The sequence below is a fragment of the Sturnira hondurensis genome, unplaced genomic scaffold, assembly GCF_014824575.4.
Source record: "Sturnira hondurensis isolate 20B ecotype Veracruz unplaced genomic scaffold, ASM1482457v3 Scaffold0008992, whole genome shotgun sequence".
Classification (NCBI taxonomy): Eukaryota; Metazoa; Chordata; class Mammalia; order Chiroptera; family Phyllostomidae; genus Sturnira; species Sturnira hondurensis.
In genome coordinates this window covers 2,337,078-2,363,991 of record NW_028081623.1, presented here as the reverse complement: position 1 = coordinate 2,363,991, position 26,914 = coordinate 2,337,078, and the positions used below count along the sequence as shown (strand labels likewise).

Genomic DNA, 26,914 nt, shown 5'->3' with positions numbered 1-26,914 from the left:
TAGACCTGTAATGCTATGAACTTTCCTCTATGGAATGCTTTCACTGTTTCCCATAGATTGAGGTTGTTATGTATTCATTTTCAGTTGTTTCCAGGTAATTTTTTATTTCTTCCTTGATCTTATTGGTAACCTATTCATTGTTTAATAACATTATTTAGCCTCTATGTGTTTGAATGTTTTTGAGTATTTTATTGTTGATTTTTAGTTTTGTGCCATGGTGATTCAAGAATATGCTGGATATGACTTCAGTCTTCTTGAATTTGTTAAGACTTATTTTCTGTTTTAACATGTGTTCTATCTTTGAGAATGTTTCATGTGCACTTGAGAAGTATGTACATTCTGCTGCTTTGGAATGAAATGTTCAGTAATGATCCATTAAATCATTTCAATCTAGTGCGTAGTTTAAGGTCACTGTTTCTTTGTTGATTTTTTTGTTTGGAGAATCTGTTCACTAATGCTAGTTGGGTGTAAAAATTCTGTACTATGATGATATTGCTGTCAAGCTGCCTTTTAAAGCCCACCAAGAATTTCTTTGTATATTTAGGTTGATAGGTACTTATTTATTGCCATTTATTTAATTTATGTTCCTCTCTCTCTCCAATTCCCTTTCTTCTTAAAGTAGACCCTTTAACATTTTTAACCAACTATACTGGTTGGTTGTCATGAACTCTTTTAGCATTTTTTTTCTTTTGTATGGGAGGCTTTTTGTTTTACCTTCAATTTTAAATGATGGTCTTACTGGATAGAGTAGTCTTGGTTATAGGTCCTTACTTTTCATCACTTTGAATTTTCATCACATGCCAATTTTGGGGGGCCTGAGGTGTTTCTGTTGAGAAATCAGTCCCACTTATGGGAACACTCCTGTAAGTAACTGTCTCTTTCTTGCTGCCTTTTAAGATCATGTCTCTTTGTCTTTAATCTTTGCCATTTTAATTGTTTTTTTAATTTTATTTTTTATTTAATTCTTATTCAAGTACAGTTTTCTGTTTTATATTTCCTGCCCTGCCCCCCCAGTGCTCCCCGCCTCCCTCCCATTTCTGCCCCTACCTTAATTATTGTCCATATGTCCTTTATACTTATTCATGTGAGTCCCTCCCCTTTTCCCCTATGATTCTCTCCCCTTTCCTCTCTGGACCCTGTCAGCCTGTTCCATATTTGAGTGTCATTGGTCATATTTTGCTTGCTTGCTTGTTTGTTTTGTTGTTTAGATTCCTGTTAAAGGTGAGATCATATGGCCATACCACCCTGAACACGCCCGATCTTGTCTGATCTTTGCCATTTTAATTGTGATGTGTCTTGATGTGCATCTCTTTGGGTTCACCTTGATTGGGACTCTCTGTGCTTCCTAAATTTGTATGATTTTTTTCTTCACCAGGCTAGGGGACTTTTCAGCCATTATTTATTTCAAATAGGTTCTATATCTTTTGTTTACTCTTTTCTCCTGTACCCCTATAATGCAGATATTGTTACACTTGATGTTTCTCAGAGGTTCCTTAGATGTTCTTCATTTTTTTAATTCTTTTTTTTCTTTGATGCTCTGCTTGGGTGCTTACTGTTATCTTGTCCTCTAAGTTACTAATTAGACCCTCTGCTTCATCTTACCTGCTCTTGATTCCTTCTAGTATATTCTTCAGTTTAGATATCGTATTCTTCATTTTTGACTCATTCCTTTTTATGGTTTCTGTGTCTTTTTTACTGATGTACAATATCTTTGTTGAAGTTCTTGCTGAGAAAATTCATGCTTTTCCTAAGGTCATTTAGCGTTTTTATAACCATTGTTTTAAATTTTGCATTTGGTATTTTGATTAGTTTCATTTCATTTTGTTCTTTTTGAGGGAGATTTCTCTTGTTCTTTTATTTGGGGAATATTCTAATTTGTTCTCATTTTGTCTTAATGCATTAGGTAGACCTGCTATGAGTCCCAAACTTGTTATGAAGGCTTTATGGCAAAGATGTCTTTACCATAAAGAAAAAGACACCTTTGTGTTCAGTGGCATGATATTCCAGATCATCCAAGATCTGTGATCCAGGACTGTTTCTTGTGGGTTATGTGCATCCTTCTGCTGTCGTTAAGCTTTGCATGCTGTTGGCCCTTTCCTAGGTGGAGTTTACTCTTCAGGCTGGCTGACTATGATGGTAAACTTCGTCACCATGTATACTCCCTGAAGCAGTGTTCTTCCCAGCAGGATTGGGTACCTGCTGGAATCCCCCTCTGGATATGCCACTTTTCTGACTAGTTGGGTCAAGCTCTTGTGTGGTCTGAAGCTTACCATTGGTTGTGTTCATTCTGGGAGTACTTGAGTATAGGTCGATGTCAGATATTGCACGTAACTGGCCTTGGGCTGTCTGGTACTACCATGCTGTTCGTTGTTGGTGGCTGTGTTTCCTGAACCTGTGTGTTTGTGTGAGGAGCCAATCTGTGTTTGAGGGTTGACTTACCCCTGCTTAGAGCTGAGCAGATCAGTAGAAGGATCGAGGCTCCCTGAGGTCTACCTCCACCTGTTTGCTACTCTGCCTCCCTCTGTTGTTGCCTGGTCTTCCTCCAGAGCTTTCCTTAGAAAGACTACAGAGTTAACTCTACCTGGCCTCAAACAACAGTCCCTTCCACAAGTGGCAAGCTCAGTTGGACAGGGCAACCAGCTTTGGGAGGACAGGGCTAGTGGGTTCCCTACCTAGGGATCACCTAGTCAGGCACTCACTGAGGGGAAAGAGACCCTACTCCACATCCACACCACTCAATCTTCCAGAGTCTGCAAGTTTCCCTGCAGGGGCTCCCTGCAGCACCAAATTTGGTGCAGGGAGCCATCCCCTCAGCAGGAGCAAGCTGAGCTGCCTCGGGCTCCGATGACCAGACTAGGAGTCTCTCATTGGGGGTGATGACTGTCTGACTTGTGGGAGGGGGCTAAGCACTTCACCCCAGTTTCACACAATAGCCTCTGATGGACTCATACTTTGGATATTTTAGCTTTGTGTTGCTCTTCCTTCTCCCTCCGACCCTAACCCATGGAACTGTGCCCAGTGAGGCAGGGTAGCTAGGACTTGGCAGTGCCATTCCTAATAGTCTCCTATTGAGGATGGTGCTCCCAAGCCATAGAAAGAGGGGTGGGCACTTTTCTCTCTTTTTGTGGTAGTGTGTGCTGAGCTCATTAGGGAGATAGGAGTGCCCCACTTCCCACAATGAAGTCACACAAGCCAGCATCCTTATTTTTGGTTCCCAGACAAAGCTTCCCCAGGAGACATTGGTCCAAAAGTCCCAGCTTTGTGAGGGACTCTGGTCCCCATTCATGGTTGAACTCAATAAGACTGGTTGGCTAAGTGATTAAACAGGTAGGGTGGAGGGATGTGGGCTCTGTGCTCTAGGTGGGAGAGACTATCCCTCTTTTTAAAGCCACACAGTTCAGTCACTGTCCAAGTCTCTCCAAAGAGCCTCCCTAGAAAAAGAGGCCCCCTGAAGTTATTGCTGGATGCAACCAGCAGACCCCTCCATGGGACCTGAGTACAGCAGAGTGGTCTCCCCAGCAGTTTGCCACCAAGTGGTATACTCCTCAGGCTGGTGCTGTAACAACAGGGCTGCTCATCTTTGCTCAGGTGACATCTGGGTCTCCAGGTGGACTGATTGCCCACTGATTTTCACCACCAGATGGTGTGCGGGCACCTGATGGACTTAATCTCCACTGGTGTCCATTACCAGATGCTATACAAACTCTTCTTCCTGTCTCTGTTGCTCTAGTTTGGGGATCCCTGTGTGTAGTTGAGACCCCACACTTTCAGTGGGAGGGAGTTTTGCAGGCTCAGTATTCTTCTAGCTTCTCAGCTACAGCACCTGAGTGTGGAGGCTCACCCTTTCTGCTTTTCCCCGTTTCTTACCAGTCTCTACATGGTTTCTGTTAATTTTTGGTTACAATGTTTCAGTTCAGCTATTCTTCAGTTTGTTATTCAAGTTGATTATGCTGTCATATGGATGTAAATCCAATTTGAGACCGGGAGCAGGTGAGTGTAGCTTCCACCTACTCTTCAGCCATCTTGNTGTCTCTGTTGCTCTAGTTTGGGGATCCCTGTGTGGAGTTGAGACCCCACACTTTCAGTGGGAGGGAGTTTTGCAGCCTCAGTATTCTTCTAGCTTCTCAGCTACAGCACCTGAGTGTGGAGGCTCACCCTTTCTGCGTTTCCCCGTTTCTTACCAGTCTCTACATGGTTTCTGTTAATTTTTGGTTACAATGTTTCAGTTCAGCTATTCTTCAGTTTGTTATTCAAGTTGATTATGCTGTCATATGGATGTAAATCCAATTTGAGACCGGGAGCAGGTGAGTGTAGCTTCCACCTACTCTTCAGCCATCTTGGAACCCCTTAAGTGATATTTTCACTTTTGCTTTTGGTATCTTTGTTATCAGATATAAAACAAGGCCACAGTACTTTGTAAAGCTAAGATTTATAGTGTTTGCAATATTGGAGTATATTCAAGGCAAATTATCATCAGTGCTGAAATCATTACTACAGCCTTACCTCAGCCTTACTACATTTATATTTGCCTTTTAAAATTTTTACATAAAAATATATAGAAATGCAAACATTTTCTTAACTTTGAACTAGAAAGAAATTCTCTAAAATTAAAAGCAGTGCATGTTTATCTTAACAGCTCATATTCGAAGAATCAGTTCTAAGTCAACCATTAATTAAATCTTGTTAATAGCAATTTAGGGTAACTTAAAAAGATCATACTGGAATTTTTATTAAATTTTCATGAATTTGGCCCTGGCTGGTGTAGCTCAGTGGATTGAGCATGGGCCTGCGAACCAGAGGGCCGTGGTTCGATTCCCAGTCAGGGCACATGCCTGGGTTGCAGGCCTGTTCCCTGCAGGCCAACTCCCAGCAGGGGAAGCATGAAGGGCAACCATACATTGATGTTTCTCTCCCTCTCTCCTTCCCCTCCAAAGATAAATAAATAAATAAAATATTTTTAAAAAATAAATGCTGTCCTTTAAAAAAATTTTTTTTTCATGAATTTTCAGTGGCTCTCTGCTGAATACCTTATACAATATTATAATTTTTGTCCATGTTTTCTGATATTAAATGGGAAGATTCAACAGGAATAATGCAAAATATATAGAGAAAGAAATGCTTTTTATTGTATTTTCATCATTTAAAATTTTATTTTTACTGAATAGTAAAAGCATTTGGTTTTCTTTGTTTTTTATTTTTTTTGTTCATTTCCTCTTTGTTTTAAACTTTAGTTTTCCTCAGCTGATACTTTTTTGTTAGAGACTAGTAAAGTTATATTTCCCCAAGTGGGATGCTTTTTAAAATGTGTGTGTGTGTGTGTGTGTGTGTGTGTGTAGGACACTAATTGAACAACGTGTATAATACAAAGACAGAGATGGGTGGGTGACTGTAGATATGTTGTTGAAGCATTTACTGATTGGGAAAATGTTTATTGAATTCTTATGTGGAAGGGTCTGAGAAAGGTGCTGAAATTACAACATGAATAACACACATATATTGTAGTTCAAATAAGTATAAGGCATCCTAGTCTGTTCCGGCTGCTATAACAAAGTTTCATAGACTGGTAGGTTATAAATAACAGAAAGTTATTTCTCACAGTTCTGAAGGCTGGGAATTCCAAGATGAAGTCACCCGCAAATTCAATGTCTGCAGGAGGTTGTTTCCTAGGCTGCTATCTTTTCACTGTAACCTCACATGGGAGCAAGGAAACTCTTGGGGGTCTCATCCTTAGGGCACTAATCCCATTAACAAGGGCTCAGCCCCCCTGACCTAATCATCTCCTAAAGATACCACCTTCAAATACCATCACATTGGGGATAGGATTTCAACATTTGAATCTTCAGGAGACAAACATTCAGTACCTTGCACAGTAATTCAGTACAAATTAAATGAAAACAAATAGATGATGCCTATGAAAATGTCCACAAATTATACAGCCTTTTTTCCTGCATTTCTGCCAGCTAGATCTTTCTGATAAGACTGCTGTGAGGTCTTTTACTCTTTCAAAGTCTTTTCACTTCCCACTGGCTTATCAAGGTAAATTTGATCACAGTTTGCTTTTCCATCTCCATCTGCAGAATTCCTTGACATCCACTCTGTGCTCAGTAGACCAAACTAGACTGCTCACTTGTCTCTGAGCATTGCCTGCACTTCTCTGCCCCAGGGAGTTTACTCAGGTCCACAACTCAGCCAGACATGTTCTTGGTTCCCTGTCTGCCTGTGAATGTTCCACTCATTTCTCTGGGGTCACATGTGTGCTTTTGATATCTGTGTTGACCTACTTTCAGCTCTTCCACTCTTTTAGTCATTTGTCTGTTTTTTATTTAACCTGCCCCTGATCTTCTAAAATGCAAGAATAAACAAGCAAGCAAACAGACCTAAACTTATGTGTGTCTCCTACAAAATCTACAATTGTTTTCAGTTCTGCTTAGAATACAAAGTGCACAGTATTTAAATATTGAATACATTTATTTGGTGCACAAAGACTATTTCACAATAATTTAATTTGTTTCTACTATGTGCTCCACTCAGAGTTGAGCAGTAAAATGCAGATGAAATGGAAATAGAAATAGAAAAGTTAACAAACAAAATACCGTCTGTTGCATGCTCCAGTAGAGATAACCACAGGAAATTTATAGGAGTGGTACTACTCAGATGAGTCAGTAAATGGATGAAAGCAATTGTGACTACATGAATGAATAATTTATTTTAATTTTCTAGAGCTGACATTCAGTACTCTGTACTCCTCATTGGTAAAATCAACCTCATATTTTTGAGTTGCAGCTAAAGCGAGTATCCTAATTTCTTCCTTCACCACATTCACTAATAACACTCCAGTGGATAAAATATATTTCTAATGAATTGAGTGCACTGCCTTCCCAAGTACATCATCTTGGCTTTAACCACTGCATGGACTGAGGTCTGAAATTATTAATTAAAATATTAATTTGGGAATTTTAAAAATAATGTTTAAGCATAAGGTGAATTTCATTTATTTATTTTTTAATATTTTATTGATTGTGCTATTACAGTTTTCTCAATTTTTTCCTTTTATCTCCCCTCCACCCTGAAACCCCCAACCCTCCAGCATCCCCCATTTAGTTCATGTTCATGGGTTGTACATATAAGTTCTTTGACTTCTCTGTTTCCTATACCATTCTTAACCTCTCCCTATCTATTTTATGTCTACCATTTATGCTTCTTATTCCCATTACCTTCTCCCCCTATTCTTCCTTTCACTCTCCCCACTGAAAACCCTCCATGTGATGTCCATTTCTGTGATTCTGTTCCTGTTCTAATTGTTGTTTAGTATTTGTTTTTGTTTTTGTTGTTTTTTAAGTTCGTTTGTTGATAGTCATGAGATTGTTGTCATTTTACTGTTCATATTTTTGACCTACTTTTTCTTAGATAAGTCCCTTTAACATTTCATGTAATAAAGGCTTGGTGATGGCGAACTCCTTTAACTTGATCTTATCTGGGAAGCACTTTATCTGCCCTTCCATTCTAAATGAAAGCTTTGCTGGGTAAAGTAATCTTGGATGTAGGTCCTTGCCTTTTGTGACTTCAAATACTTCTTTCCAGCCCCTTCTTGCCTATAAAGTTTCTTTTGAGGAATCAGCTGATTGCTTTATGGGCACTCCTTTGTAGGTAACTCTCTCCTTTTCTCTTGCTACTTTGAAGATTCTCTCTTTCTCTTTAATCTTGGGTAACTTATTGGTCATGTGCCTTGCTGTGTTCCTCTTTGGGTCCAACTTCTTGGGGACTCTCTAAGCTTTCCAGACTTCCTTGAAGTCTATTTCCTTCACCAGATTGGGGAAGTTTTCCTTCATTATTTGTTCAAATAAGTTTTCAATTTCTTCCTCTTGTTCTTCTCCTTCTGGCACCCCTGTAATTTGGATATTGGAACATTTAAAGTTGTCCCAGAGGTTCCTAAGCCTCTCTTCATCTTTTTGAGTTCTTGTTTCTTCATTCTGTTCTAGTTGGATGTTTATTTCTTCCCTCTGCTCCAAATCATTGCTTTGAGTCCTAGTTTCCTTCCTGTCACTGTTGGTTCCTGAATATGTTGCTTTATTTCATTTTGGGTCTTCTTCATTTGTCCTTTCATTTTTTGAGCAAGCTCAATCAGTTCTGTGAGCATCCTGATTACCAGTGTTTCAAAGTCTGCATCTGATAGGTTGTCTATCTCCTTGTCACTTAGTTCTTTTTCTGGAGTATTGCTCTTTTCTTTCACTTGGGCCATATTTCTTTGTCTGAGCACACCTGCTAAGTTGTTAGAGGGCGGGGCCTTAGGTATTCACCAGGGCAGGGCAACTCTCCTTGCTGTGCTGTGTTGCTGCCTGTGGGGGTGGGGCCAGTAAGGGAACAATGCAGCTCACCTGCTCCTCTCTAGCCCCACTTTTTGACAAACTCTCGATGAGACTGGGAATTTCTCCCACCATGCCAACTGTTGCAGTCTGCACCCAGCTCTGAGTCTCAGTTTCCCGTCCAGCCAGCCCGCCCATGCAGTCCACCACCTTGTCCCAGGTTCTTCTCAGCCAGACCTTCCTCCCTGCACAGTCAGGTCAGCTGCCTGGCCGTGGGTTCTCTCCTTCTGACCATCTTACTGGTCTGGTTGGTCTGGTTGGTCTGGTTGGTTTTGTTGGTCTGGTTGACCATTTCTATAATTCCTTGGTTGTCGGAGTTCCATGCAATTCCATTTTTTGGCACTTCTGATTGTTTATTGATTTTAGATGGGTTTGTTATCCTTCTTTTGGTTGTGTGAGGAAGCAAAGCGTTTTTACCTGTGTCTCCATCTTGGCTGGAACTCCTTAAGTTTTTTATTATTTTATTATTAAAGATACATAAAATACATTTATGAGACGGGACCCAGAAAACTGGAATTTATTTATAAAAGATTGTTTATTCTTACATGTTTAAACTTCAGTCACCTTCAAAGTAGTCTCCATCTGATGCAATACAACTATTGATACTTTTTTCCCCACTGCTCAAAACAGTTTTTGAACTCGTTGATTTTGATGCTTTTTAGTGCCTCTACCGTTTTTTGTTTCACTTTTTCCATATTGGCAAAACATTTCCCTTTGAGGAATTTTTCATCCAGGGAAACAAAAAAAAAGGCATCCAGGGTGAGATCAGGTAAATAGGGAGGGTGGGGCACAGGGGTCATGATGTTTTTTGGTCAAAAACTGGAACACTAAACACGGTATGGGCAGGTATGCTCATAAATTACCCACTATAAAATGGGTAAATGTATTTTTAAAAGTCCTCAAAACAATTCACTGACACCCCACGCAACCTCTCACAACCATGCCAGCTGCTGCACTGATACAAATGGGTCCTACAACACTTACCTGGTGGGCTAAGCCTGTACTACAAGGGGCCTGCCCTCCAGAAGATAATTCTGGTTTTCTTGGATGTCCCCTCATAGTGCTTTTTCTATCTATGTTTCATTCTTGTGCACAGTTTTAAAAGTTTATTATTAGTTTACTTTCTTTAGCCTACTTAATAAAATTCAAAACAACCTTATTTCTGGAGTTCTGTGCAAAAAAGAACCTCAGTGGACTTTTTTTGTCTTATATATTTTTTAAAAGAACTTTTCTGGGCTTTTTCTGTTTTTTTTTTTTTTAGCCTTTTCATAAAAAGTAGTTTTCTGTATATAGTTTGGAGATCAAACCCTTATCTGAGGTAGCATTGGCAAATATGTTTTCCCAAATAGCTGGTTCTCCTTTTATTTTAATACTGTTTTCTTTAGCCATGCAGAAGCTTTTTACTTTGATGAGATCCCGTTTGTTTATTCTTTCCTTTATGTCCCTTGCTCTAGGGGATGTATCAGTAAAAATATTGCTACGTGGAATAGCTGAGATTTTCCTGCCAATGCTCTCCTCTAGGGCTTTAATGGTTTCCCGGCTTGTATTTAAGTCTTTTATACACCTTGAATTTATTTTGGTGTATGATGTAAGTTGGTGCTCGAGTTTCATTTTTTTGCATGTAGCTGTCCAGTTCTCCCAAAATCATTTGTTGAAGAGGCTATATTTACTCCAATTTATGTTACTGCCCCCTTTGTCAAATATTAATTGACTGTAGAGAGTTGGGTTTATTTCTGGGCTCTCTGTTCTGTTCCATTGGTCTATGTGCCTGTTTTTATGCCAGTACCAGGCTGTTTTGATTACAGTGGCCTTGTAATACAGTTTGATATCAGGTATTGTAATCCCTCCTACTTTGCTCTTCTTTCTCAAAATTACAGCTGCAATTCGGGGTCTTTACGGTTCCATATAAATTTTTGAAGTGTTTGTTCTATGTCTGTGAAATATGCCATTGGTACTTTAATAGGTATTGCACTGAATCTGTAAATTGCTTTGGGTAGTATGGACATTTTGATGATGTCAATTCTTCCAATCCATGAGCACAGTATATGTTTCCATTTGTTGTGTGTCTTCCTTAATTTCTATCTTCAGTGTTATATAGTTTTCCAAGTATAGGTCTTTTACCTTCTTGGTTAGATTTATTCTTAGAACTCACACAACTCCACTCCAGGAAGACAAAAAATCCAATTAAAAAATTAGAAAAAGACTTGAACAGACCCTTCTCCAAGTAGGACATACAGAGGGCCCAGAGACATATAAAAAAATGCTCAGCATCATTAGCCATCAGAGAGATTTAAAACCACAATGAGATACTACCTCACAATGGTCAAAATGAATGCAAACAAATAAACAAATATTAGAGAGGATGCGGAGAAAAGGGAACCCTAGTGCACTGTTGGTAGGAATGCAGACTGGTGCAGCCACTGTGGAAAACAGTATGGAATTTCCTCAGAAAACTAAAAGTGGAACTGCCTTTTGACCCAGCAATTCCACTGCTGGGATTATACCCTAAGAACCCTGAAACACCAATCCAAAAGAACTTATGCACCCCAATGTTCATAACAGAGCACCCTAATTTACAATAGCTGAGTGCTGGAAGCAACTTAAGTGCACATCAACAAATGAGTGGTTCAAAACACTATAGTACATTTACACAATGGAATTCCATGCAGCAGAAAGAAAGAAGGAGCTTATACCCTTTGTGACAGCATGTATGGAACTGGAAAGCATTATGCTAAGCAAAATAAGCCAGGCAGTGAAAGACAAATACCATATGATCACACCTTTAACCCGAACATAATCAATAAAAGAAAAAAGCAAACAGAATATAACCAGAGACATTGAAATCTAACAGTAGCCAGAGGGGAGCAGGGAGGGGCCAGTGGGTAGAGGGGTTTTCAGGAACTACTATAAAGGACTCATGGACAAAACCAAGGGAGAGGGTGGAAGCAAGGTAGGGAGGGTGGTTTGGCTGGGGTGGCAGGCAGGGGAAGGGAGAAAATGCAGACATCTGTAATTGAACAACAATAAAAAATGTAATTTTCTCTTCTGCCTCTTTAATTTTGTCTTTCATTATAAAAATTAAGGAGGCTTCTTGTACTGTACTTGACACCATGATCTAGAAGGTGTTTGAAACTAAGTCCACACTCAGTGTAATCATTTGTTTCAGTTCAAACATAATCACTTTTTTTAGGATCATTGTGCTATAAAATGTCAGATAACATTTAGGTTGGACATTATGTCTTTTCTTGATATCCTTCAGAAGTTTAGTAGGGACTACTCAACAAAACCATCATGTAATAAAGAGTAAAATGTGACCTACAGTTGAGCTAGGAATGTTTTGTTGTTTCTATTAGATCTCTCTGAGCTCAAACTCATGAAACAAAAGATATCATCATCTTTATGTGTCTGAGTCAGTCATTCCACAAGTGCTTCCTGAACACCTGCTGGGTGCCAGGGCTTCTTCCCATGTTCTAGGGTGTGGAAACAAATAAACATAATTAATTTCCTAGGAGAACAAAAGTAAATTAAGGAGAGAGAATTGAGCATGACAGGTGCATTTTGTACAGGATGTCCAGGGAAAGTTTCTCTGACGAGATGCATTTGAGCAGGTTCCTCATTGAAGCCAGGGCAGGAGAGAGAGGACATCTGAGGTGGAGCATTCCAGGAAGAAGAGGCAGCAAGTGCCCAGCCCTGGGGCTTCTTCCCATTTTCAGGGGCAGACAAGACGACCATGTGTCTAGAGTAGGGTGAGAACCGCAGAACAGCAGGACATGAGATCAGAGAGGATGTGAGTGGTGATATCACATAGTATCTGTCAGCCATGGTAAGGCGTTTATTTACCTTTTACTCTGAGAAGAAGAGTTTTGGGAGGATACTTAGCCAAGGATTGACACACAGTATGGTATATATTTTTAAAAATTACTTTACCTACCCATTGTATTCATTTCTTTTTATGTTTCACTACAAATAGCTGTAGATTTTGTGGCTTAAAATGCACGTAGTTATTATCTCACAGTTTCCATGGGTCCAGAGTCAGGGAGGGACCATTTACCTGGGTTCTCTGCTCAGCATCTCATGAGTCTCACATCAAAATGCCATTTGAAGTGCAGGGTCCAGTTTCAAGCTTATACAGGTTTTTGGCAGAATTCACTTCCATATGGTTGCAACATTGAGGTCCAGGTCCTTAATTTTTGTTTGTTTGTTATTTGTTTTAGCCATCCTGATCATTTTTTCCACAGTGGTAAAGAAAAAATAACAAATTTTATCATCTTAACCATTTGTTAAATACAGTTCAGTGTGTTAAGAATACTCACATTGTAAAACATCTTCAAAATGTTTTCATCTTGCAGATCTGAAACTCTGTACCCATTACACTATTACCCTTTCCTCCCTCCTCCTGTCTGCTGACAACCACCATGCTGCTTTCTGTTTCTGTGAGTTTGACAGTTTTATATACCACATAGCTGTGGAATCATTCAGTATTTGTCTTTGTGTGACTGGCATGTTTGTCCGTTCTTACTGGCTGGCACCATGGGGTCGCTGTTCATTCCTAGCCACATAGGGTTTGGATATTGGGGGGTGGGAAGTGGTTACTTCAGAATCCTGCCTACTGTGAAGGGGAGAGCAGAATTGTGATAGAAGCAGAAGATAAAAGGCACCCGAGGTGTCTAAGCCATTGCTTCTCAAAATTTAATGTGTATATAAATCTCCTGGGGATTGTGTTAAAATTAGATTCTGACTTAGTAAGGCTGCAACCTGACTCTCCTAACAATCTCCTAGGTGATAACAGTGCTGCTTGTGGAATAGCAACACACAGGCTAATGATGAGAGTGGGTTGGGTTAGGATGGTAACGATGGAGATGAAAAATGGTCTGACTAGAGATATGACGTGACGGCAGACCCAAAGGGCTGGCTGAGGAGGAAGTAGAGGCATCGGGATGACTTCGAAGTTTAAGGGATGACAAAGACTGTAGGAGGAGGTGGTTTCAGAGTCAGTGTCAGATGTTCAGTTTGGATAAAACAATTAGAGTCCAAATAGAGATGATTACTAAATGCTATGGGAAATAGCAGGTCTATAAATCATATGCATTGTTACTAGATACTTAAATTCGTATGTTTCTGTGACCCACCACTATGAGACTCTTCCACCACTAAGTGTCTAGAAATGTATTTCACTTTATTAAAAATTTAAGCAATTCAAACGGCTTTATTGATGCATGCTGAAAATTCTCTCTCTGCTTCTCTTACATTGATATTAATAAACCAGTGGTGTTTTCCTGCCCTAATTAACCAATGCTCTTTGCTGTGAAGTTGAAATGGTATTGCTCCGATCATTAGAGCTGTTCCGAGAAGCTGGCATGTGCACCACTGTGAATCCTTCAACCATGTGACACTTGTACCCTCTAGGAATAGAGTTAGATTTTGAAAAATAAAGTTTTCAGCACCTGTCAATTTGGGTAGATGCCTCACTAGGAGACGAATCACCTAATTTTCCTTGGCTACATGGGCAGTTTTATGGGATGACTGATTATGATTTCTTTCCTGGGCTAAATTATGCAAATTTAGTTTTGTCACATTATGAAAGATTGCATGGAAGTCCATCCTCATTGATTGCTCTATCACAATGATTTTTGACTTTTTTCACCTGATGGAACATACCATATAAACTAATTACTAAAGTTTTGTGGAGCACCAAAAAAAGCTACCTTTTGCCCACCTGACCAAAAAAAGTGTAATTTTGATCAATTTCAAAAAAAAAATATATATATAGTAATTATATTTAACCCCTTTTACTGCAGTGACTTTTTAAAAAATTGGGTGCACCAAGAATTAACCAGTCAAAGGCATCCTTGTTATGCAATGTGACCCATAAGATGTAACTCCATTGTATGACCTGTGTGTTTATTGTTTGAGACAGGGCAGTCACACAGCACAATTATTGTTGTGTTGGCTGTTGTCATTTTTTACTTGACAATCTAGGGAAAAGAGGTCAGTGGTCCTGACTGAATAGTCAAGCAGTGCATGTTTTTAAAATTCTTCCAGGATCCTGACTGAAAATCGATGCTTTGTCACAAGGAGCAGGTGTCATATACAGAGCCTGGTACAAGTAACCCCCCTTTTTTATTACAAACTATTTTATTACAAAATCATAAGCATGTAATCCTGTAACATAACAATATCACACACTCAAGCACACCATATGACATTTTAGATGAAATATTCAAATTAAAAGTATGAATTATTATAGACATATAATTACCCCACCAAGCACACTCAAGCAAGCTTTACTTCTGCCGGACCCTGTAGTAGAATAGGGTGGTATAGAGGGTGTGTTTACTTATAATTTCCTTCAGCATCAACCATATTTAGTCTGGGCCTTACCCAACGTGTGTTCTGACAGAAGCATTGAAAGGGATGTAAGCTGGAAACAGTGCTGCCGTTCTGCTGTTGCATGAGATGCTGCAGAAATGCTAGCCAGCGAAAAGTTTAAGATTTGAAGTTGCAACATTTTATGCATTTCAATAGACCTTTAAATAAAGTATGGCTGTTCTTAGCACTGCGTGGGTGTTTGGCTACACAATGTCAGTGAAACAAGGTTATGAGAAATGATCAGGGTTTCAGGAAGGGGTGAAATGCAGGTAGTACAGGGCAGTGTCAGTTTATCGGACTGTTCATTCTGTGGAACACATACATGAGCAGTCACTTCACTGTAAGCCAAAATCTTTATAGAGAGCCCTGTTTCATTTTGCTGAATGTTAAACAATAAAACCATGTTTGTTTTATGCCCCCCCCAAAAAAAAACTGGGGAGAGGAGAGGGGAGGGAAGGATGTGCTGGTAATTATGTTTTTGTGAACAAGACTGAGCAGATGGAAATTAAACCACATCATTTAAAAGGGATGAGAGGATGTCTGAAGGGGGCCACCCCCATGGACAGGGCTAAGGAGGTCAGCACTGTCATCTGGACACCTGTGAATCTGGAGCCCTGGGCCAGGACTGCTGCCTTATATGACAATTAGGCTTTCCTGTCGGCTTGAAGAGGTATGATGGCTAAAGTAAGCAGTGCTGTTCTCTGCACTTGATGTGGTCTGTAGGCCTCTTTTTAAAGTGCTTATTTTAAATCTCAGAATCTAAATCTAGGTCTAGTTCTTGTTTGAATAGGTTCAAAGATGTCTCAGTCTTTCCTACTGTTGTATATTTTTTAATATAATAGATTAGCTACTTTATAATACAAAATGTAGCTTTTGCATTTTAAATTATGAAACTAACTTCTTACCCTTTCCTTTTGCTAGGAGCACTGAGTCAAAAAAATTGGGGAAAGAAATATCCAACATGTAATAGCCCCAAACAATCTCCAATCAACATTGATGAAGATCTTACACAAGTAAATGTGAATCTGAAGAAACTTAAATTTCAGGGTTGGGATAAATCATCTTTAGAAAACACATTCATTCATAACAATGGGAAAACAGGTAAAATGTTTACATTTTGATTGTGACTTTAATATGTTTATTATGTATTTAGATTACTTTCATTTGACTTTTCTTTAATGTACTTTGAACTGGATAGAAACTGTATGTAGAAGAAACCCAATAGCACATGAAAAATTGGAAGTTTAGACAATATTTTGAAAATGTGTACAAATAAACAGAATGACCAAAGTTATTACATTATGTTCTCCAATAATGTAGCAATAATGTCTCCACTAGGAAATGTGATAAATATAATGTAATATATAGTTAATATACACTCTAATAATTCAATCACTGTTTAATCTCTTAGTCAATCAGTATTTTCCTTTCTTGGGCATTATAGTCTGATATATCTGCTCAGCCTCATACTATATTCAATAATTGAATAAGAAAAAAAGCAATTGACTATAAATGAATTTAAGAAAAGAAATCGCTAGACTTTTTATATAAAAGTTTAGAATTATAGATGGTCTTTAGAGAGCACTAAGTGGTCTTTCTTGAGACTATCTTTTTATATTTTTATTTTTTTTAATTTTTAAGATTTTATTTATTTATTTTTAGACAGAGGGGAAGGGAGGGAGAAAGAGAGGAAGAGGAACATCAATGTATGATTGCATCTCATGCACCCCCCTACTGAGGGCCTAGCCTGCAACCCAAGCATGTTCCCTGACTGGGAATTGAACTGGTGACCCTTTGGTTCACAGGCTGGCACTCAATCCACTGAGCCACACCAGCCAGGGCAAGACTCTTTTTTTTTTAAACATGAAAAATATAATATTTTTATATTACCTTAAAATATAATATTTTAGTAATACCATAAAAATTCCAATGAATGATAAGTAGACAAAATTATTTTTAAAAATGAACACCTTTTCTGATATATTTTAAATTAAATTATATGTATATCAAGAAGTTAAGTAAAAATATGCTCATAGGGGAATGTTAGAAAACATATTCAATATTGTAACAGTAGCTATGTTGATATGGTTTATCATAGTGAATTATTTCAATATTTTTCATAATTTAGTAATATAATTATTTGAATATAGCAATTTAGTTTTAAATCTCATGAGGATAGGAATTTTTCTACATCAGTGCCTACTGTGTAGTTCTCAATAAGTATTATATTTTGCCATGTATAATGTGCATGTTTTTGTCCAAATTTTTGAGGGAAAAATAAGAATGTGCATTATACATGGAAAGTGCTAAAACATTGGTATGCATTATACATGGGAGCACATTATACACAGCAAAATACAGTATGTATTAAATAAAAAATTCAGAACAATATCTCATGTTATACTATATTATTAATTAGATTCATAAAAGTGTATATCCCCAAACTTGACATTTTTAGTACCACCTTGGAAGGCTGTTACAAAGCAGTGAGACATATCACCTTCACAATATTTTCTGAGTGGAGTGAGGTCGGTACTTGATCTTCAGAGCCACATCTTTGAGTTCAATGCTGGCTTTTAAAGTAGAGTGAAACCTTGGGCAGGGTACTCTACGTGACTTAATTTCATTATCTGTAAAGTACGGATTAGAATACTGTCTCTTTCCTAGGATATGTGAGTATCAAATGTTTAATACATATAAATTACTTAGTGGAATGCATGGCACATTGTGATAAATAAATGTTGATGATTATTGTTATTCTGTTGTTCTTGCCATTGTTATTTATATTATTAATGGAAGTTGATGTCTCTAGTTGTCTGGCTAGTGTGTTGGATTCAGTCTCTAATGCCAACAGTGGTTTCTTTCTCATGGAACAAAAACTATTTATCTGATTTAGAGACATTAAAATCTTGCATTAGGCTTTCAAGAGAATCATTATCTCCAGATAACTCTTAAAATAGTCAGATAATGTTTGCCTTGGGACTCAAATTAGGAGAATTCAAGATTTTGAAAGCTTTCATTCAGAGTTCTGACAAGACAAGTCTAAAACCCCTTCAGTGGAAATGGGTTTCCACCTTTCTTGCCACAGCCCAGGACAGAGGTTCTGGCGCTTGATGAAGCCTGGGGTGATGTGTGGAGGAATAACGAGGTGGGACAGAAACAGCAGCCTGATAAGGAACAGATGAACGGAAATTGAGAAAAGGGGAGCACTCCCACAAGAAGAATTTTCTTCTTTCTACCCTTCTGTTCCTTCTCCTTTCACTCTGTTCCCTCACTACCATCAAATGCCTCAGGGAAGCAGAGCTTTGAGGAAGCTGCCAACTCAGGACACTGAACAAACACAGCAGGTAGATTGGCTGGCTGACTTGTGCTTATTATAAGGGTTCCACAGCAGTTAAGGTCTTCAGTTTAATTTATATTTTAGGCAATAAAATACATTAAAGATATTGTAAAGAGTTATAAGTTCACCTTCCAAAAATGTCAACTTAATTTTTTAATTTATCAAATGAACTATTTTAATATACCTATAATATTAAAAAATTAGTTGAAACTTGTAATTTTGATTTTTAGAAATTTAGATGAAACTTTGTGTGTGTGTTTTAGTGGAAATTAATCTCACTAATGACTACCGTCTCAGTGGAGGAGTTTCAGAAACAGTGTTCAAAGCAAGCAAGGTAACTTTTCACTGGGGAAAATGCAATATGTCATCTGATGGATCAGAACATAGTTTAGAAGGACAAAAATTTCCCCTTGAGGTAAGTCACTACTTCTGCTGGTAACTACTTCATTTTATAAATCATTGAGATTTTATTTAGCATATAATTTTATTAATTTGCTATCAAATTTTGTAATTTATAGTTATATTTTATTTACTTTGTTAATATCTGTCTTTATCATTAGACTAAGCACAATAACACCCAAATTTGTTTTTTCTCTTCCGGATAACCCAGAGTACCAAACTATAGATGATCAATAATGTCAATGAGTAAATGAATAAATGAATAAATTAATTTCTTCCATATTCCCTAAATAAAAAGGGAGAACATTTTATTAATATACTGGAGAATAGAAGAAATACAAAATATGAGAAACATTTTCAGCTTTATAATTTTCCAAATAAGTATAATTATTATAAATAAGTATAGGGTGGAATAAACATTTTCATACATGTCTGGAGAGAGTATAAATTGGTAGACTTTCTGGGATATTATTTGCTTGTTTTTATTAAAAACTTGAAATATTTCAGTCTCAATACCCATTATTTCAATTTGTAGCAATTTGGCCTAAAAAATAATTAGACATACTCAAATATATATGTTGAAAAAATTTATTTATAGTAATAAAAAGTTGAAATAAAAGAAGATGATTAATACATTATGGTGGAATATTGTTATCTTCTAAAGTCATTTTAAATGATTTAAACAAATATGTTTTACTATAAGATAATGCTTTTTAATTTTTAAAGGTATTAATGTTTTTAAAAACAATATAAAATATTGAACATGGTATTATTATATCAACTTTATAAAACATGAAAACTAGTGACTGAGAATAGAGTGTGAATCAAATAGACTAGGTTTTAATATGGACTTTACCATTTTGTTATTAGCTTACGACATGACATTACCCAAATTATTTACTTTACCTGAGTTTCCAGTTTTTTCTGCAAAATTGACATAATGGTAGTAGCTCCTGCCTTATGAAGTTATTATGAGGGTTAAATGGGAGAAAGAATAATTACTAATATAAAAATAACTGATGGAAATAAAGAAAATATTAGCAGTGGTTTTCTTTTTGTAATGGCATATACATGCCATTCTACTTGAAAATCCTTGTACTTTTAAAATTACCTATAATGAAATTGTATTAGTTTATAATCCAATTTGATATTGATAATAAAAATAAGAATAAAGTGGCAACTTCTGCCAAGATGGAGGCATAGGTGGAAACACTGTGCCTTCTCCCACAGCCAAGTTTGAATACAACAAAGGTTTGGAGAACAAAGACACACCCAAAGACCAGAAAATTTAATTATATGAAAGTCCGACAACTACGAACCGTTCAGCGGGGACGGTAAGAGGGACGGAGCCAGCAGGGGAACAGGGTCCGGCAGGACAGATCCCCCGACGTAGGCGAGCAAGCAGCCCGGACCCAGTCAGGGTGTGGGGCAGACTGACCATGGTCGCACATTCGCACGCAGTGAGACGGACCACGCAGGCCCCAGGGGGCGAACCCAGTGGTGGAGGGCTGACAGTGGTGGCACACTCACGTGCAGTGGAACGAAACGCATGGGCCTGGTGACCCTGCTGTCTGCGGCGCCGGTGGGGCCCTAGGCAGCAGGTGGCAGATGGGAAGTCATAGTCCCTCTTTGACCCCGCCCCCACATACAACGTCACAACCCAGCATCTTAGTTGCCCTGCTCTAGTGAACACCTTAGGGCTCCGATCCTGCTACAGAACAGGCACAAACAGCCCAAAAGATGGCGCAAGAAGAACTCAAAGTCCCAGAGCCAATAACTCTCAGCAACTGAGAAATTGCCAGCCTCTCAGAAGCACAATTCAGGACACTGTTTATTAGGATGCTCACAGAACTGGTTGATTATAGTCACAAATTAGAGGAACATATGAAGGCTAAACTAATTGAAATGAAGGGAGATGTCCAGGAAACCAATAGCGATGGAAAGAAAACTGGGGATCAAATCAATGGAATGGACCAGAAGGAAGAACCAAACAACCGACCAGAAAGGAATGAAGAAATGAGAATTCAAAAAAATGAGGAGAGGCTTAGGAACCTCCAGGACATCTTTAAATGTTCCAACATCCGGATTATAGGGGTACCAGAAGGGGGAAAGGAACAGCCACGAGTGGAAAACATATTTGAACAAATAATAAAGGAGAACTTCCCCAGTCTGGCAAAGGAAATAGACTTCCAGGAAATCCAGGAAGCTCAGAGAGTGCCAAAGAAGTTGGACCCAAGAAGGAACACACCAAGGCACATCATCATTACATTAGCCAAGACTAAAATGAAGGAGAGAATCCTAGAAGCAGCAAGAGATAAGGGGACAGTCACCTACAAAGGAGTACCCATCAGACTGTCAGCGGATTTCTCAAAAGAGACCTTACAGGCAAGAAGGGGCTGGAAAGAAGTATTCCAAGTCATGAAATCCAAAGACCTACAGCCAAGATTGCTTTATCCAGCAAAACTTTCATTTAGAATGGAAGGACAGATAAAGTGCTTCTCAGATAAGGTCAAGTTCAAGGAGTTCATCATCACCAAGCCCTTATTATATGAAATGCTAAAGGGACTTACATAAGAAAAAGATGATGAAAAATATGAACAGTGAAAGGACAGCAAACACACAGTTATTAACAACCACACCTAAAACAAAAGCAAACCAAGAGGACAGCTAGATCAGGAGTGGAACCATAGAAATGAAGAACACATGGAGGGTTAGCAACAGGGGGGTGGGAGGAGGAGAAGGGGGGAGAAGGTACAGAAAATAGCATAGATGGTAGGTAGAAAATAGAAAGGGGGGAGGGCGAGAATAGTGGGGGAAATACAGAATCTAAAGAACTTGAGACACATGGTTATAAACTAAGGGGGGGAGAATGGTGGGGGAGAGAGTGTGTGGGTGGAGGGGAATGAAGGGGGGGAATAGAACAACTGTAATGGTATAATCAATAAAATATATTAAAAAAATAAGAATAAAGTTAATTATGTTTTAAAGAACTAAAATTATTTTCAATGTGAATACCACATTCAGATTTAGAGCTTATAATTTATTTTTAAATGCATTAAATGTCCTTAAAGAAAACAGTTATCAAATTTAAATTGCAAAATAAATAAAATTTATTTAGCACATAACGTTCTCATTTCTGAAAGTATAGCTATCTCACAATATTATTTATTTGGAGCAAAGATGAAAATCAATATACAGATGATGTATTATAGAATTGTACACTTGAAGCCTATATAATATTTATTAATCATGCTACCCCAGTAAATATAATAATTTTTTTAATTTTAAAAATGATTTTATTTATTTATATTTAGGGAGAAGGGAAGGGAAGGAGAAAGAGAGGGAGAGAAACACCCATGTGTGGTTGCCTCTTACATGGCCTGCACTGGGGATCTGGCTCGAAACCCAGGCATGTGCCCTGACTGGGAATCGAACTGGTGACCCTTTGGTTCCCAGCCCATGGTCAGTCCACTGAGCTACACTAGCCAGGGCTAAATATAATATTTTTTAATTAATAAAATCCTGGCAAAAACATAAGCCCTGAACTTCAAAATAAATAGTATAGAATCTGTGCACAATATCTTACACACACATATATATATGTATGTAAGATAGACACACACACACACATATACCCATATATTTCTTTTAAAAAGCCCTTTGTTGTGTGTTTGTTTGTTTGTTTGCTTGTTTGTTTAAACTCTCTCCATGTCACTCTGTGAGCAAGAAGATGAGGGGCATCCTCGATATGCTCTTTTTTCTGGTCTTCCACATTCTTCAGTCAAGTGTTCTCCATCCTTTTTGTCCCTAAATGATGTCACAGAAAAATTCCAACCACCTTTGGCTCTTAGTTGGCTTATCAAATGTTTCTGAACTGGTCTCCTTTTCTTCACTATTAATCTCTTCCACATCACCCTTTCTCAGAGTCCTCCCCCTTTCTCACCTTTTTAACTGAAATGCATCAGGACTTGCCATTGTTTTCGAGACCAAACTGCAGACAGGGATTGCCTTGCAGATCTTCCTGGTGTGGCCCTGCCTTCTTCTCCAGCTTCATCTCTCCTCTGTTACACACGCTCAGCTGGAATCAAAACACAAATTATTCCCCATTTTCTGCATTTCTCATATTTGCTTCCCTATTGGCCTTTCCCAAGCCAGACCTCTGACTTGAACATGCACTCACTTACTCTGCATTTTCACCTATGAGCTTTTTAAGTTACTCATTTCTGGCTTAGCTTAGAAATTTTCTCATTGAAAGACTTTGTTGATCACTCAAGGCAGGAGCCACTGCCATTTTCTGCTTCACACCCGCGCTTTCTCTGATCACAGCCCTATGTGCACATTAATCTTCTCAGAGGCTGTCTGCTTTTCCCTTAACTGTACTTCAAAACTAGCCAATTTACCTCATTTCCAAGCCCACGACCTGAAGAGCACCAAATTATAAATGAGACTAGAGGCTGTTATTGACAGATACGTAGACTAAAGTAGCAATTAACAAGGTATAGCCTCACAGCTGGAGAGGAGACTTAGAATAAGGAACTTAAAACTCTTGGTATTTTTAGATGGAAGCAAAATCCTTAAGAGTTTTACTATAAATAGAATGCAGTGTCCAAAAACAGTTACTCAGACCATCAAGAAAGGCATGTCCAGTCAAGAAATATAAAACTCTATTTGAAAGAATAACAGCAAAATAATTCAAATAACATTTGATCATTTATTATTTTTGATAATTTCTCTAATTATTGCTTCAGTGTTGTCTGTGGTCATTCTCAAAGTGATCATTTCGGTTCTAGGTGTGTCTAACTTGGGTCTCCTTCCTCATTGCAGGATAATACATGATAGTAAATGCAGTGCGCATGTATATAATTGGTAAAATATTTTCAAAGTGTGCAAAATATAGAGTTCTACAGTTTATAGAATTTTTCAAGTAGAATTGATTGAATTGGTAAATTACTTTATCACCTCTTTGCTGACTCTTGTGCAGCTTTTCTGTATAATAAAAACATCATTTTTACATTTACAGATGCAGATCTACTGCTTTGATCCAGACCAGTTTTCAAGTTTTGAAGAAGCAGTTAAAGGAAAAGGAAAAATAAGAGCTTTATCCATTTTATTTGAGGTAATAATTATACATAGATTTAACACATCAACTTAATTCCTTTTTAGTCACATGAAGTATTGATGTGAAATATCAAAACATACTTTGGAACAAATAGAAGAGCTTACAAGTCAATGATAACTGTTGGCTCTTTTCAAAATGAACAGCCCCTTGTCTGGGAAGTTGAAAGAGGACTCTTGTATTCACTTATTGGGTACCTCACTTCCAGCAGGAACAAACTGTTCTGAGTGCCCCGATTTGTATATTTGTATATGCAAAGCATCATAATGATTTGTGACTATGAATCATGACATTTTAAAATGTACTTTTCTTGGCAGAAAATTTAAAAATTTAAGAGGTTTGTTTTGTTTTTACTTTGCTGTGAGAAAAAGTGAGCATTTGGAAGACATTCCTTTTGAAAACTTAAAATGGAAATCACTAATCTTTACATTTAACTGAACAGTGAATCAAATATTTTATTTCATCTTTAAAAATGTCATTTTTAACAGGTTGGAATAGAAGAAAATGTGGATTACAAAGCAATTATTGATGGAGTTGAAAATGTTAGTCGTTTTGGTAAGCTATTTGGTGAAATCCCTTCCTAGATTTGTATGCTTATGAATGTTTACAATATTACAAAAATCAGCTGTTCCAAAAGAGGAAAGGAGCGAAGCCTCAATTTTTCACACTTGATGATTTATACATTTTACACTAAAGAACAATTATCTCTAAATTTTTTCACCTAAAAAATCATAAAACATCAATGGAGGTAGGAAGCTGAAGTTTTCCTATTTTATTCTTGAAAATAGTCTAATTCCATTATGAAATCAAGATTTATTCTGTCTTTTTATTGTATGTCTGTTAAAGACTCTAATTCATAATTTGAAATTAATTGATTTTATAAAAATCATGCTTTAGGGTCATAAAAGGAGTTTCTTCCAAGTTAAAAATTTATACCCTGGAGGTTTCCTTGACAAAATAAGAGTTTTGGAAGAAAGTAATTGCTTACATACAAGATGCGATATGCTTTGATAGTGTTCTCCCTGCTTTCTCATGGCTCTTGTAATTTGTCTCATAAGTTTTTGACCTTGGCAAGAGATAACAAACATACTGTTATTTTATTTTTATTAGTCACTCTAATAAAAGTATTAATGTCCTGAATTATCCATAAAATGATGATAATTCCTATTTCATAAACTGCAAATTTGACTTCTGACACAAAATTTATCTAAACCCTTTTCTTGAGAGTAGAAGCTGGCCTAGGATTGATTTATCTTGGTCAATTATATGTGAAGACCTGAATTTTTTGAATATTTGAGAAATCAGGAGTATATGAATTTCTGCAGTGTGGCTTTAATTTTTTAAATTTTTTTGAAAGGTGCAATTAAATGCAAGATGAAGCTGGTATCTCCTATCCTGATTGCAAAATTGAGTGCCATAAGCCACACTTAATTTTTTCTCACTTAATGGATACTGTCAAGACTGAAAGAAGGCAGTCAGGGTCCAGAGAAGAGAGGGGAGAGAATCATAGGGGAAAAAGGAATGGACTCACATGAACAAGTATAAAGGACACATGGACAATAACTAAGGGTGGGGGGGTGGAAAGAGGAGGGAGGCGGGGAGCATGGGGTGGGGGGCAGGCAGGGTTGGGATTATAAGACAGAAACCTGTACTTGAACAAGAATTAAATAAAAATTATATTTAAAAAAAAGACTGAAAGAAGGCAGCTAGTGTGAATTTCTACACTTAAAATTGTATATAAAACAAATTCTGAATGTTCTCAGGTTTTGTATCAGCCAATGGGGACAAGAGTGATGCTGACACTGGATTGTTAGTGCTGACTGTGTAACTGGGCCTCTAAGGCCACTTTCTCTCAAAGACTCTTCCAGTTATTCCTGAGGGACTCTGGAAGGGTGCTCATATGAGCTCAGCGACCAATTTGCTCATGTTCTTCTATTAAAGTTCACTTTCTAACATCTACTACTTGCAAGCCACTGAGGGACGTGCTCCGTCAGAGCCACTAGTGCCACAGAATACTCTCCCTGAGAAGATGGACTCCCTAAGAGCATTGTTGTGTCTATGTCCTGGCTCCTACCTCGGTAGCAGAACTAATATATAGATTAGCTATTTTTCTGACTGGCTGGGAACATGTACTAGTCTGCCCTCCATTCTCCATCTACCTTCTGTATTTCTACTCTGCTATTTGTGCACCAGCTTCCTCCCTCCCCTTTTGCCAGCTTACCCACTCAATACTCAATGTGTCAATACACTCAGCGAGGACACCTAATTTTGATGGTTGGTAAGTGGTTGAACTGGAATTTAGATCCTGGTCTATCCACACAATTTGTTCCACTATATGGTGGAGATTTCTATTAATTATACATTTCAGAACATACAGGAATTATGTTTTAGTTTTATTTGAATAGTTGTTAAATACCATATGTTTGAACTGAGTAAGTGAGGCCCTCCTAAGTTCAGTACTTCCATTTCGAGAGTTCTTGGATTAAATCCATTTCCGAGTTTAGAAAATCCTCCCGTGCCTGAGAAGCTGCAGTCTTCCCCATGTTTGCTCCCAGCCATTGCTGCTGGGAACCCGGAGGCTTGAGGGCCATGCCTTCCGTTAGTCAGTGACTCTGGAACTGCAGCGAAACTTCCAAATCCTGCTCCATATTCTCCATATAATGTGAGTTATCTGAAACACAACAGTTTTTAATCAACATGCAGATTATAAAATCTGTTTTATTATATGTGGCTGGTTGCTCATTTTCTGTTTTTTTTTTCTATAAAACACAAACCCATTTCTCTTTACTTCCCTTACCCCACCTTTCCTTCTCTTTCTCACACCATCCCTACTGTATGTAGGTGTTGTCCAGTCCGTGGTGTGGTGAGAAGGAGCATGATGTGGCAGCCATCTAAGATGGTATATTAATCTTCCAAGCAGAGCCCAAAAAGAAAAAAGAACTGTTAACTGAACTCTTTCAAATTGCAAAGAAGAAACACACCTCAGATAGCATCATTAGTAATTCTCAAATGGGAATTCGCAATAGCATGACTTGTGGGGCTTTCTTAGTCACACATTCAGCCCAGGAATGTCTATATTGAAAAAATTCTCACAGGCAGTGTTATTGTAGCTCCATCTTAAGCTCATTGTCCTAAGTAATAAGGGTCGGTTTCAAGTATTTAGTGGTTCTTCCCTAGTGCTTGGCCATGGTGTGGTACTTATCTCCCTACCTCCCAACCTCCTCATCATTCTCCCTCCTACAGAAGACAGATCTGATTGATTGGTTAATCACTGGTTTGTATGTTCAAAGGAATGCTGATTGAGTGAACGAATGATTGTTCTCAAAT

General features: G+C 38.0%; 1 protein-coding gene across 2 annotated transcripts in view; it reads left to right on the top strand.

Moving 5' to 3' along the window:
• The window catches only part of PTPRZ1 (protein tyrosine phosphatase receptor type Z1), a 192,033-nt gene that overhangs the window by 89,623 nt on the left and 75,496 nt on the right, over nucleotides 1–26,914 (top strand). For both annotated transcript variants that reach the window (XM_037056516.1, XM_037056515.1), the window contains exons 3-6: nucleotides 15,654–15,833; nucleotides 18,336–18,487; nucleotides 23,492–23,587; nucleotides 24,076–24,142. In XM_037056516.1, the coding sequence (XP_036912411.1) occupies nucleotides 15,654–15,833; nucleotides 18,336–18,487; nucleotides 23,492–23,587; nucleotides 24,076–24,142 (495 nt within the window). The remainder of the gene's footprint in view (nucleotides 1–15,653; nucleotides 15,834–18,335; nucleotides 18,488–23,491; nucleotides 23,588–24,075; nucleotides 24,143–26,914) is intronic.